Here is a 12516-nt window from a genome sequence, read left to right on the forward strand (position 1 = left end):
TGGCGGGAGAGGAGGGCTGGCCCTCCCTTGTGACATGCCGGCTACACCCGTCTCAGAACTCTAGGAGGGCTGTTCTGTGGGCCCGCCACGCCGGGGACCCAGAAGGTGGCCTCTTTAAGGCTCTTGCGCCGGAGACCTCTCTGTCTTCCCTCAGCTTAGACTAAATGGCTCAGGGACTGGGCTCTGTGGGAAATGACTGTCACAACTTCGGGCCAATAAGCATCATTAGGGTCGTATAACGCTCGAAGGGACCATTTTCCAATTCAGTGTTTTTTTCTTTTTGAGGGGTGGGACTGGTGAGACAACTAAGGGAGGGAGAGCGAGTGGGGGAGGCCTAGGGGCGCGTGCTTTTCCCATCTCATCCCTGGAGGAGGGGCCTGAGCATCTCGGGTAGCCAATCAGGGACAGGCTGGGGGGTGCTTTGAAGAAGTTTGGGGAAAAAAGTTTGGAAAAGTTTCTATAATAACGAGGGGGCGTCCGGAGGGAGGTGGCAGCGACGGAGGAGGGGGCGTCTTAGAGCAAAGGAGGGAGGGAGCCACCCGTGTGAAGATACGGCAGCCTCTTGCGCTCCCCCTCCCATCCAGGCCGGGACCTGGGGGCTCTGGCCGGATCCATGGGGGCGGCAAGCTGCGAGGATGAGGAGCTGGAATTTAAGCTGGTGTTCGGGGAGGAGAAGGAGGCCCCCCCGCTGGGCACGGGGGGCTCTGGGGAAGGTTAGTGCGGGGCTGGGAAGGGGTCTTGCGGTCAGTGAGTGTAGGGGCTGGGGATCTGAGTCTGGGCAGTTTAGGGCAGGGCGTGGAGCTCCGGAGAAGGGGGTAAGTGGTTGAGCGGTGTTGGGGGGTCTACTTAGTGGCGGAAGTGAGGCTGGGGGCCAGAGCGCCACTTTTTCCTTTTTAGGTCGTGATTGGGGTGGGGGTGGGGGTAGGGGTGCCGTTGGGTGCGCGCCGCCTCCCGGCTAGGCCTACTGTCACTGGGATTGGGGGGCGGTAGGGAACGGCGTCCCCAAGAACCAGGGGAAGAGGAGGTTTGGCTCTGGAGCGTGCCCCTTGCCGACCTAGCCCTGGTCCAGCAGAGAGGACGTCTGAGTCTGGGGGCGCTCTCAAGCCGGGCCAGGACGCCCCTCCCCCTCTCGTCTGGCCGCAATGAGAGGCAGATGGCGGGGATCGAGCCGGGGGCGGTGGCTGCCGCTCGCACGGAATCGGAGCTGCCCGCTGCCCCTCCTCGCTGGCTGGGCCTCGCACGCATCACCCCCTCGGCTGCGCCCCCGCCTCCAGGTTGGGGGGGAGCGAGGGAGGAGCCACCTCCCCTCGTCACCACAGCCTTGCCCACCCCCACCCCAGGCCAAGGTTGCGATGGCAACTGGGGTTCCTGCCAGCACCATTTGGGGGTTTGAGAACGGCGGCTAATTAGGTTCATGTGTGAGTGGCCCCCAGCCTAGCCTGGAGCACCGGCAAACACCTCCAGGTCTGGCCCAAGTCCCTCCCAACCTACCACCTTTACCTGAAGACCCGCCCCTCTGGTACCCTAGGTCCCAGGGCCAGGGGCTCCAAGCGTGAGGTTCTGTGCTTGGTGAAAGGCTTGGCACGCCTGCATCTGTTTTCCACCTTCTGACGTCCAACTTTGTCTCCTGGCTCTGTAGGGCTCATAGGAGACCCCTTCTAGCTGAGCATAGCAGGATTTGGGGTTTGGCTCCCAGAGAACCCTAGATATCTCACCAGTTTCTCTCTCCCCATCTCCCTCTGCCCGCCTTCCCATTTTGACAGAGCTGGACTCAGAGGATGCCCCACCATGCTGCCGATTGTCCCTGGGGGAGCCTCCTCCTTATGGCGCTACCCCTATTGGTATTCCCCGACCTCCACCCCCTCGGCCGGGTATGCATTCACCCCCGCCCCGTCCTGCTCCCTCACCTGGCACCTGGGAGAGCCAGCCGGCCCGGTCGGTGAGGCTGGGGGGTCCTGGAGGAGGTGCTGGGGGTCCTGGGGGCGGACGTGTTCTAGAGTGTCCCAGCATCCGAATCACATCCATCTCTCCCACGCCTGACCCACCGGCCCCGCTAGAGGACGCCCCTGATGTCTGGGGGGACGGCTCTCCCAGAGATTACCCCCCACCAGAAGGCTTTGGGGGCTACCGAGAGGCAGGGGCCCAGGGCGGGGGCGCCTTCTTCAGCCCGAGCCCTGGAAGCAGCAGCCTGTCCTCGTGGAGCTTCTTCTCGGATGCCTCCGACGAGGCAGCCCTGTATGCAGCCTGCGACGAAGTGGAGTCTGAGCTAAATGAGGCCGCATCTCGCTTTGGCCTGGGCTCTCCATTGCCCTCGCCCCGAGCTTCACCCAGGCCATGGACCCCGGAGGATCCCTGGAGCCTCTACGGTCCGAGCCCTGGAGGGCGGGCACCAGAGGATAGCTGGCTGCTCCTCAGTGCTCCTGGGCCCACCCCAACTTCTCCACGACCTGCCTCGCCCTGTGGCAAGAGGCGCTATTCCAGCTCCGGAACCCCATCTTCAGCCTCCCCAGCTCTGTCCCGTCGTGGCAGCCTTGGGGAAGAAGGGCCGGAGCCACCTCCACCACCTCCGTTACCTCTGACCCGGGATCCCGGCTCCCCAGGCCCTTTTGACTACGTAGGGGCCCCGCCAGTGGAGAGCATCCCCCAGAAGACGCGACGGACTTCTAATGAGCAGGCAGTGGCCCTGCCTAGGTCTGAGGAACCTGCCTCGTGCAATGGGAAACTGCCTTCAGGAACAGAAGAAGCTCCTTCTGGAGGTCTCCGCAAAGAGGTGGCAGGCATGGACTACCTGGCAGTGCCTTCTCCCCTAGCTTGGTCCAAGGCCCGGGTTGGGGGACACAGCCCCATCTTCAGGTGAGGGCCAAGTCTGGCACGACTGCTGTTTCTCAGTCTTTCACCTGGGGAGCAGAAGGGTCAACGGTTGAGATTAAAGAGAGATCCTAGTTCCAGGTGGTAAGAGGTAAGGTAACCATAGGGCCACTGCCACCTACATTGTTGTAAGGAGAATACATTTTCAAAAGAGGATCCGAGCTGGGTGTGATGGTGCACGCATTAACCCCAGCATTCTGGGGGCAGAGAGTATCATCACGAATTCGAGGTGACCCTGAGGCTACATAGTGAATTCCAGGCTAGCTTGGACTACAAGGAGACCCTACCTTGAAAAACAAAAACAAACAGAAAATCCGTAACAAAAAATGTTCCTCTTTATGAGCCACTATGAGTGCATAGCCGGTGCTGAGGAAGAAGCCTTGCCATCCCACCCCACAGTGTTCTAAGGTAACACTGTTCTTCAGCGTAGGGTTTCCCACACTCCGAGCTGTGCCCTGGCAGATGGATGGGTGTATACTTGGGTTGAATTTTCAGCCTTCCCCTCTGGCTCTTTAGACGGGTGCTAGGCCTGTGTTCTTTGCAAGAAATCCTTTAACTCTTTGTTTAGTGGCTTACCAGCATACTTCCTAATGTAACACTGCATATATTTGCAAGTCAAAGAATTAATATTAAAACTTGCATTTCTACCTCTTCTACTCTTAAAGAGTCTGCCTCATTTCAGGAGTCTTAGGACTACTTAGTACTTAGGTTTAGTCCTTAAGAGGAGGCTCCATCCAGAAAAGTTTCTGAGGGAAAGAAGCCTTAACACTGGGACTTCTAGAATTTCCATAGACCAGAGCTTTTTTTTTTTTCTTTCTTTCTTTTATTCTAGGCTAGAGTTTTACAACCTCAACAACAGTGATATTTGAGCTGGGTAATTTATAGTACAGGGTTGTGCTGGATATTATAAGATGGTTTATCCACTTACCTAACCTCTACTCAAATAAATATTAGTAGCATCTCTCTAGACATGCCAAATATCATCTGGGGGACAGTTACCAGTTGAGACCAACTGGCAGAGGACATCTGGAAGTACAGTTTAGGAAAAATATCCCCATTTGAAACTCCTTAGCCCCCTGTAACTTTACCTGCTCAGGCCCAACTGAGGGAGGTGAGCTGCCTGGGAGCAAAATGTGGCCAGTCCTAGGTTCTGCCATAGGCTTATGGTCTCAGTTTCTTTTACATATGGCTTACATGGGATCTGGAGAATCAAACCTTGGTCCTTAAGCTTCACAAGCAAGTGCCTTAACCATTAAGCCATCTCTCCAGCCCAACAGTCTCAGTTTCTTTATTTGTAAAATCAAGAGGCTTGGGTCTAATGCCCCTTCTGGCCTGAAATGGCACTTCTGTACGTTACTCTGCCTAGCCAAATCTGAGGATTAGCATGGACTTGAGGTTCTTCTGTATCTTGGTAAATATGCCTCCCAACCTCAACTCCAAATTCGGTGCTCAGTGCTTGGGAGTTCTCAGGGGTGTTCTCATCTTCTACACTTTCATCTCAAGTTCTGTATCATAGCTCCCTCTGCTTCTGGACTTTTGAGTTTCTGCTGTGATTTCCTCTTTCCCACACCCATATCCCCTTCTCCTTTTCAGACCCAGTGTGGTCCTGATAAAATCATGCTTGCAGATGACCCACGTGTTCTTCTGTCCTATGTAGGACCTCTGCCCTACCCCCACTGGACTGGCCTCTGCCCAGCCAGTATGAGCAGCTGGAGCTGAGGATTGAAGTGCAGCCTAGAGCCCACCACCGAGCCCATTATGAGACAGAGGGCAGCCGAGGTGCTGTCAAAGCTGCACCTGGTGGTCACCCTGTGGTCAAGGTAAGGGGCAGGGGACAGGCTTAAGTTTTTTCTCCTCTTTCATCCCAGATCCCTGCAAATGAGCTTCAGCTGTACAGACTCGTGGCACTGCCCTTTCCCACACTCCTTCTCAGCTCTGACCCTGCAGGCAGTGTGGGGGAGGGGCTGGAGTTGAGAGAGGAAGGGTGCACTGCAAGGACCCGGATATACTTTTTACTCTTCTGTCCACCCACCCCCACTCAACTCATCCCATGGGACAGCAGCCTCATGTCTACTCTGGAAAATGGTGGCTTGCCAGATGTGGGGGAGGGTTTCAGCTGGGGCCTAAGGAGTTAGGTTTTCTCTATATTCAGTTGGGTTAGTCTGTCTTGAAAGCTCTTCCTTCTTTGCCCAGCCCAGTTTGGACCTTATTCCAAAAATAATACTATGAACTTCAGGCCACCTTTTCACTACAACTGGTGCCCCATTTCCTCACCTCCATAGGAATCCCTTCTATGATACCGTTTATCTTTCACCCCTTGGTAGACTGAAAATCCAGGGGTGAAGAAAGGGTAAACAGTGAGGCTTTCAGTTAGGTGTCCTTTGTTTCTGTCTGCCAGCTCCTGGGCTATAGTGAGAAGCCACTAACCCTACAGATGTTCATTGGTACTGCTGATGAAAGGAACCTGAGGCCTCACGCCTTCTATCAGGTGCACCGCATCACTGGCAAGATGGTGGCCACTGCCAGCTATGAAGCTGTAGTCAGTGGTACCAAAGTGTTGGAGATGACCCTGCTTCCTGAGAATAACATGGCTGCCAAGTAAGTTCCTGGTCAATTTCCTCTCAGTCTGTAGTATTCAGGATCAGAGAGGTCCACTTCTTTCTTTTTCCAGCAGAGCTAGATATCATCACTAGGAGCTACTTTCCATCCTTCTAGGCAAGTGCTCTATCACTGAGCTATATCCCCAGCCCTCTCCTCCTCCCTTTTTCCTCCTCTCAGGTGGGGAGGAAAGATGCACTCAAAGGACCCAGATAAACTTTTTAAAAAATTATTTATTTAGGGCTGGAGAGATGGCTTAGCGGTTAAGCGCTTGCCTGTGAAGCCTAAGGACCCTGGTTCGAGGCTTGGTTCCCCAGGTCCCACGTTAGCCAGATGCACAAGGGGCGCACGCGTCTGGAGTTTGTTTGCAGAGGCTGGAAGCCCTGGCGTGCCCATTCTCTCTCTCCCCCTCTATCTGTCTTTCTCTCTGTGTCTGTCACTCTCAAAAAAAAAAAAAAAAAAAATAAATTATTTATTTAGGGCTGGAGGAATGGCTTAGAGGTTAAGGCATTTGCCTGCAAAGCCAAAGGACCCAGGTTCAATTCTCCAGGACCCACATAAGCCAGATGCATAAGGGGGCACACATGTCTGGAGTTCATTTGCAGTGGCTGGAGACCCTGGCACGCCCATTCTCTCTCTCTCTCTTTCTCTGTCAAATGAATAAATAAAATATTTTAAGAATATTTATTTATTTGCAAGCAGCGGGTGTGTGTGTGTGTGAGAGAGAGAGAGAGAATGGGCACACTAGGGTTCCCAGCTACTGCAAGTGAACTCCAGATGCATGTACCGCCTTGTGTATCTGCCTTTATTTGGGTATTGGGGAATTGAATCTGGGTTAGGATTTATAGGCAAGGGCCTCAACTGCTAGAGCATCTCTCTAGCCTCCAGATGTACTTTTGTTTTTGGTTTTTCGAGGTAGGGTCTCTACCTCAAACTGACCTGGAATTCACTATGTAGTCTCAGGGTGGTCTTGAACTCATGGTGATCCTCCTACCTCTGCCTCCCGAGTGCCAGGATTAAAGGTGTATGCAACCATTTCTGGCTTCAGATATACTTTTTTAAAAAAATTATTTATTTACTTAGGAGAGAAAGAAGCAGATATATAGAGATATTGGGCATGCCATGGCCTTCAGCCACTGTAAATGAACTCCAGATGCATGCACCACCTTGTACATCTGGCTTTCGTGGGGTCCTGGGGAATTCAACCTGGGTCCTTTGGCTTTGCAGGCAAGCCTTAATTCTCAAGCCATATCTCCAGCCCCACTTTTTTTTTTTTTTTTTTCAAGGTAGGGTCTCACTCTAGCCCAGGCTGACCTGGAATTCACTATGTAGTCTCATGCTGGCCTTGAACTCACAGTGATCCTCCTACGTCTGCCTCCCAACTTCTGGGATTAAAGGTGTGCACCACCATGCCCAGCCTTCACATATACTTTGTACATTTTGTCTTCCCACTCTCACTCATTTCATTTCATGGGACACCAGCCTCATGTTTCCTCTTCTTCTTCCTCCTGCTATTCTTTTTCTTCTTTCATACTGTGTTTCTAGCCTTCTTTAAATCCAGGGAAGGACTTATAAGGCCTAAACACTCTGAAAGACCATGTCTATATTAGAAAGTAGTCCTTAGATGGTCCCAGGGCCTTGAACTGAAATCCTTCCTCGAGGTTGTTTCACCATTTTGCCTTCAGATTGGAGGGTTTACTATCTCTCCATCCTTTGCCCTCAGCATTGACTGTGCTGGAATCCTGAAGCTTCGGAATTCAGACATTGAGCTGAGGAAGGGTGAGACAGACATCGGACGCAAAAACACACGTGTGAGGCTCGTGTTCCGAGTACACGTGCCTCAGGGCAGTGGGAAAGTCATCTCTGTGCAAGCGGCGTCAGTGCCCATCGAGTGCTGTGAGCAGAGGCCCTGGCCATTCTCTTTGTCTTGAAATTCTCTTGTCTGTAATTTATCACCCTCCTCTACATCGTGTCCTGTGTGCACTGGGTAACCCCATAGAAGACTCAGCCCTCATTTCTACCGTGGATGTGAGAGTGGTGAAGGTGGTACTCTAGACTCTCTCTTGGGGTTGGCCCAGAGCGACCCTGTAATTCTCCTCCTGGGCATGGCCTGTGCATTTGTTGGGTTACTACTCTCTGGCCTTCCTCTTCATTTATCTCTGCTTCAGGAGTGGTCCTTACCCAGGCAGAGCGATTCCATGGACAATGTTGGTTACCTTTGTGTCCGCCACTGAGGTGCTCCCTCATCAAAGCTGGTGCAGTTATTCCAAAGAGGGTGGGGTCTGTCCTCTCTGTACCCAGCACAGCCAGTATCTTTCTTGCTCTGCAGCCCAGCGCTCCGCCCAGGAACTGCCCCAAGTGGAGGCATACAGTCCCAGTGCCTGCTCTGTGAGAGGAGGGGAGGAACTAGTGCTCACTGGCTCCAACTTCCTGCCAGACTCCAAAGTGGTTTTCATTGAGAGGGGCCCTGGTGAGTACTCACTTAGGAAAGGAAGGCAGGCAGGAAGACCTTGACACTGGCAAGTGAAACTCTGGCCCTGTCACTAAACTAGCCAATTGAGCCCCAGTTTCCTTATCTGTAAGAAGGATAAACTACTCATCTCACCCCATTTGTACTGTCTGTTTTCAGGGGGAGATGGACATGACAAAATCTAAAACATTAAGAATGTTGAGGAGATGAATGTAAGAAACATACATCCTGCTTATTAAAGAGGTGCTGGCTTTGAGATGGTTGCCCCCACGTAGATAAAGCACATGAAATAAAGAGGGGACTCATGCCTTCCCAGCTTCTCCTGGGCTCGTCCATAAGCACAGCTATGATTGTGAGAACCTGTGAGGTGCCCTAAGATGGAGATACAGAAGTAGAGAAAGGGAACACTGAGGATTCCCAGTGCAGCCACTAACCCATGGCTTCTCTTTACCCTCAACCGTGCCTGCCATTGAGGGCTCCAGCCTCAAGGCTCAATTTAACACTCTGGGACCAGGTTAGAGAATTGGCAGAGTTCCAGGTCTAATGACTGGTCTCACTGCCTTTCTTCAAACAAGTGCCCTTTGACCTGGCTCTTTGCCCTCAGCAGAATCATGAAGGGGATGCTTGTGATAGGTGGACAGGCTCCAGAGCTGTTTCTGTCACTAACTCCCTTTAAGCCCTTGACTGGCCCTGACATTTCCCTTGATCTTGGTTAGCTTTTCTGTACTTTGGGGGCATTTTAAAATCCTGCCTGATGAACTCTGTGCCAGACGTGCTTAGGACTTTTTGAATCTGATGTTGGCTCCAGCAGGAGGGAAATGGCAGGGGACTGGGTCAGTGGCCAGAACCTGGAGCTAGGCTGGAGTTCTCTGTTCTCCATGCGCAGATGGAAAGCTGCAGTGGGAGGAGGAAGCTGTGGTGAACCGACTGCAGAGCAATGAGGTATCAGCGTCCCTGGGATACCCACGCTGGGGGTGAGGGTGGGAGAAGTCAGGAAATTCTCAAGAGGGTCCCTTAACCATGGGAGTAGATGCCAGAGTGAACTATTCTGTCCTGGAAGGCCTGGCTGCTTGGGCAGCAAGGTTCATCTCTAGGGAATGGATTTTGCTTCTTAGGAAATAGAAATAGGGTGGAGATGACCCCAAATTCTCAAGTGCTTCCTGTCTCATCCTCTGTTATTTCCTAGGTGACTCTGACTCTGACCATCCCTGAATACAACAACAAGCGGGTGTCCCGGCCAGTACAGGTCTACTTTTATGTCTCCAATGGGAGAAGGAAGCGCAGTCCTACTCAGAGTTTCAAGTTCTTGCCTGGTGTGCACTAGGAAAACCTGGGGTGGGGGCAGAGGGGTGCAGTATGCCAACGTGGGGAATGGAGGGGTGGATGGACCTGGGAAGGGAAGGTGGTTGGAAGGCGTGCATTGGAGAAATTGCCAGATCCTCACCAGTATGTCTTCCTGTCTCATCTTCCCAGTGATCTTCAAGGAAGAGCCCCTACCAGACTCATCTCTCCGGGGCTTCCCCTCCACATCAGGCCCTCCCTTTGGCACTGAAATGGACTTCTCGCCACCCAGGCCCCCCTATTCCTCCTATCCCCATGAAGACCCTGCTTATGAAACTTCTTACCTATCAGAAGCCTTTGGCTATAGTACACCCCCTCTGTATCCCCAGACAGGCCCCCCACCATCCTACAGATCAGGCCTTCAGATGTTCCCTGAGACTGGAGGTGCCACGAGTTGTGCCCGCCCACCCGCCATCTCCTTCCTTCCTCGCCCTTTCCCTGGAGACCCTTACAGAGGACAGAGCTCCTCCTTTCCCCTGGGCCTTCCATTCCCACCTCCAGCCCCCTTTCGGCCTCCATTGCCTTCTTCCCCACCACTTGAAGGTCCCTTCCCTTCCCAGAGCACTGTTCATCCCCTACCTGCTGAGGGCTACAATGAGGTAGGGCCAGGCTATGGCCCTGGGGAGGGGGCTCCGGAGCAGGAGAAATCCAGGGGTGGCTACGGCAGCGGCTTCCGAGACAGTGTCCCTATCCAGGGTATCACACTGGAGGAAGGTGGGTGTAGGACTTGGGGCTGTGCATGTAAGTGGGTGTGAGAGATTGCTCTGCATGTCTGCTGAAAGCTGGAGCTTGACTGCTCGGAGGCTGGGTATCCTTGGTGGCCCCAGGGCCAGTTGGAGGGTCTCAGCAAGTTCTTGCTGTGTGTGGCCAACTGAATTCAGTAACTTAATTCTGAAGGGTGTGTGCAGTGTAGAAGGACTTTATTTGTCACTCTGTGGAGTTCCCTGAATTGCAGACTCAGGCATTGGGTTTCAGTGAGGGTCAGTGACTTGCTGCTATCCCAGTGGAACACATTTTCCCTTACTCTCTCCAGAAACACAGTGACTGTGGTCATTGTTGATGATGGGGCCTTCCCATGATGCCTCTTCTTTCTCCGACTGGATGCACTGTATCCGACCTGTTGCCACTGGCTTTCCTGACATCAGCCAAACAGCTGAAATAGGGGCCTGGGAACTTGCATGGATAGAATTAGGCAAGATTTAGTTAGGAATAGGTGTCAAGACACATTGAGGAAACTGAGGCCCAATGAAAGGGCCCAGAGGTGTCCCAGACTGAGACCTGCCAGGAATATAGTGGGTTGGGGTGTCTCTGGAAAACGAGGGACCTGCCCTAGCTCCATCTCTCAACTGCCCCTCCTTTACAGTGAGTGAGATCATTGGCCGAGACCTGAGTGGCTTCCCTTCACCTCCTGGAGAAGAGCCTCCTGCCTGAACCACGTCTGACAGCCCCAGCAGCCCACCTCCTTGCCTTCCTAACTGGGATGCTGGCTTCAGAAGCTTGGGACCAACTCTGGTTTCTCATTGCCCAGCTTCTGGCTCTACTCCCTCCTCCAGCTGAGGAGGCCCTAAGCCTGGTGCTGTCTGAAGGGGAGGGAAGTATGGAAGATAGGGGATGATGGTGGAGACCAGGGCTGAGTGCCAGAAATGACTGGGGAGATGATGTCCAGACTGTGCAGACCATGGTGCTGGAAGGCTGGGAACAGATTGATGGGTAATAAACTGCTCACTGACCAGTGTGTGAGGCTCCAGAGCTCTTTGGAGAGAGAAATGGTGCCGCTTACTCCAGCCCTGGCCCAAGATGGCTGGGAAGTTGGAAGGAGATGGGGCATGCCTGGGAGTGTCACATCTCAGGGAGCTCCTCCATGTAGGAGGCTTGGGGCTGCACAGAGGTTCTTCTGAGGCCCTGGTGGGCCTGAGGTTGGAGATTGGGACTTGAGCAGGCCTTTTCACCATTTTCTCCCTGGGGCTTCAGGGTCCTTTAGCCTTAGGATGGGTCTCTTTTCAAAAGTTCCTTCATCTTGCCACTACCCAAATGATTCTGACTTACATCCATGGTAGGAAAACTCTCTTGTTTAGAGAGAGGGAATGTGAGGTCACATAGCTAGCTCATCACTGTACTCCTAGACTCCTGTTCTCCAGTGCACACTCAGACACACTGACCCGGGAGGCCTAGGCCTCTGAGGTTCATTCTTTGAAGTGAGGGAGGAGATGAGGAAGAGCTGGGCTGGCTCTACCAATGGAATCTCCTACCTTTAGAGGTTGTGAAGAGATTCTGGAAAGATGTATGCTTCAGAAGAATTCAAAGCCAAGCAGCTTCCCTAGGAGCTTGGAATGCCACATGTCCTGGGGCTTAGGGCATTGTATGGGCTTCTGACTTGCCTTGCATATAGGACTATTCTGGCCTTCTCTGTAACTGTATATCACTCTCCATGGATAGGTCCAGGCAAGAAGCCTAATCTGTTCCCTGTCTTGATGAAGTATGAGACCAAGTTTCAGTGTGCTGGGGAAAGTCAGATGATCTTCTCTGCTTGTCTGGAGCCTTACATATATTATGGGCATTGAGCACAACCTGCTAGATTGGTCTGGTGTGGCTTGGGGGATGGCATACCCAACAGACGCTCAGTTAGTCCTTGTGAAACTTTCCTCACTTCTAGGTTTGTGTGGCCCCTCTATGCCTAGCAAATCCAGACAGCTCCAGAAAGCCCTAGGAACACCACAGAAGCTGGCTTAAGATTGGAGAAATGAACCAGTATGACTCCTCCCTCCACAGGCCCATTGCTGCTTTGTAACAAATTTCCTTCATCTCCCTGAAGATGTGGTAAAAACAAAATTAACACCAATTGATCAGTCACTAGGCCTTGACAGGTTTTCCAAGAATCTTCTCCACCCTCTAGCTGGAATGATTATCCTATAATCTTCATGTCAGAGGGGACCAGGGAGCACAGGACCACTTCAGCATTCTTCAGTTCCTCCCCTAAGATCTCTGATGGGTGGGCTAGTCTCCATGAGAATGTAAAACTATCATGATGGGGACTTGCTGCCTCCTAAGGCAGTTTATTTCATTCCTACCAAGACACTGCTACTCATTCATTGCCAGACATTAAGTACTGAAGTACTTAGCCTCACTTGGTAACAGCTTATAACTCAACAATTCAACTAAATTCAAGTAAATCAACAGTTCAAGTAAATATGTCTCTTTTCTTTTTCCAAGGCAAGGTCTCATTCTAGCTTAGGCTGACC

At 52.5% G+C, this 12516-nt stretch overlaps 1 protein-coding gene across 3 annotated transcripts; it reads left to right on the forward strand.

The window, feature by feature from the left end:
• Window positions 1-458: 458 nt before the first annotated feature.
• Nfatc4 (nuclear factor of activated T cells 4) lies at window positions 459-11012 on the forward strand. Of its 3 annotated transcripts, XM_045154434.1 has the most exons (11): window positions 461-713; window positions 1764-1871; window positions 2058-2853; window positions 4526-4688; window positions 5267-5466; window positions 7190-7362; window positions 7796-7936; window positions 8823-8878; window positions 9123-9249; window positions 9410-9991; window positions 10641-11012. In XM_045154434.1, exons 1-11 carry the CDS (start codon window positions 614-616, stop codon window positions 10706-10708), a joined length of 2514 nt encoding a protein of 837 aa, XP_045010369.1. In that variant the 5' UTR covers window positions 461-613; the 3' UTR covers window positions 10709-11012. The 3 variants fall into 3 exon arrangements, with proteins under 3 accessions (XP_045010368.1, XP_004661894.1, XP_045010369.1); XM_045154433.1 differs by having other exon boundaries at window positions 459-713; window positions 1764-2853; window positions 7190-7245; XM_004661837.2 differs by having other exon boundaries at window positions 460-713; window positions 1764-2853.
• Window positions 11013-12516: the final 1504 nt, after the last annotated feature.

This window comes from Jaculus jaculus, chromosome 7 (assembly GCF_020740685.1).
Source record: "Jaculus jaculus isolate mJacJac1 chromosome 7, mJacJac1.mat.Y.cur, whole genome shotgun sequence".
Taxonomy (NCBI): domain Eukaryota; kingdom Metazoa; phylum Chordata; class Mammalia; order Rodentia; family Dipodidae; genus Jaculus; species Jaculus jaculus.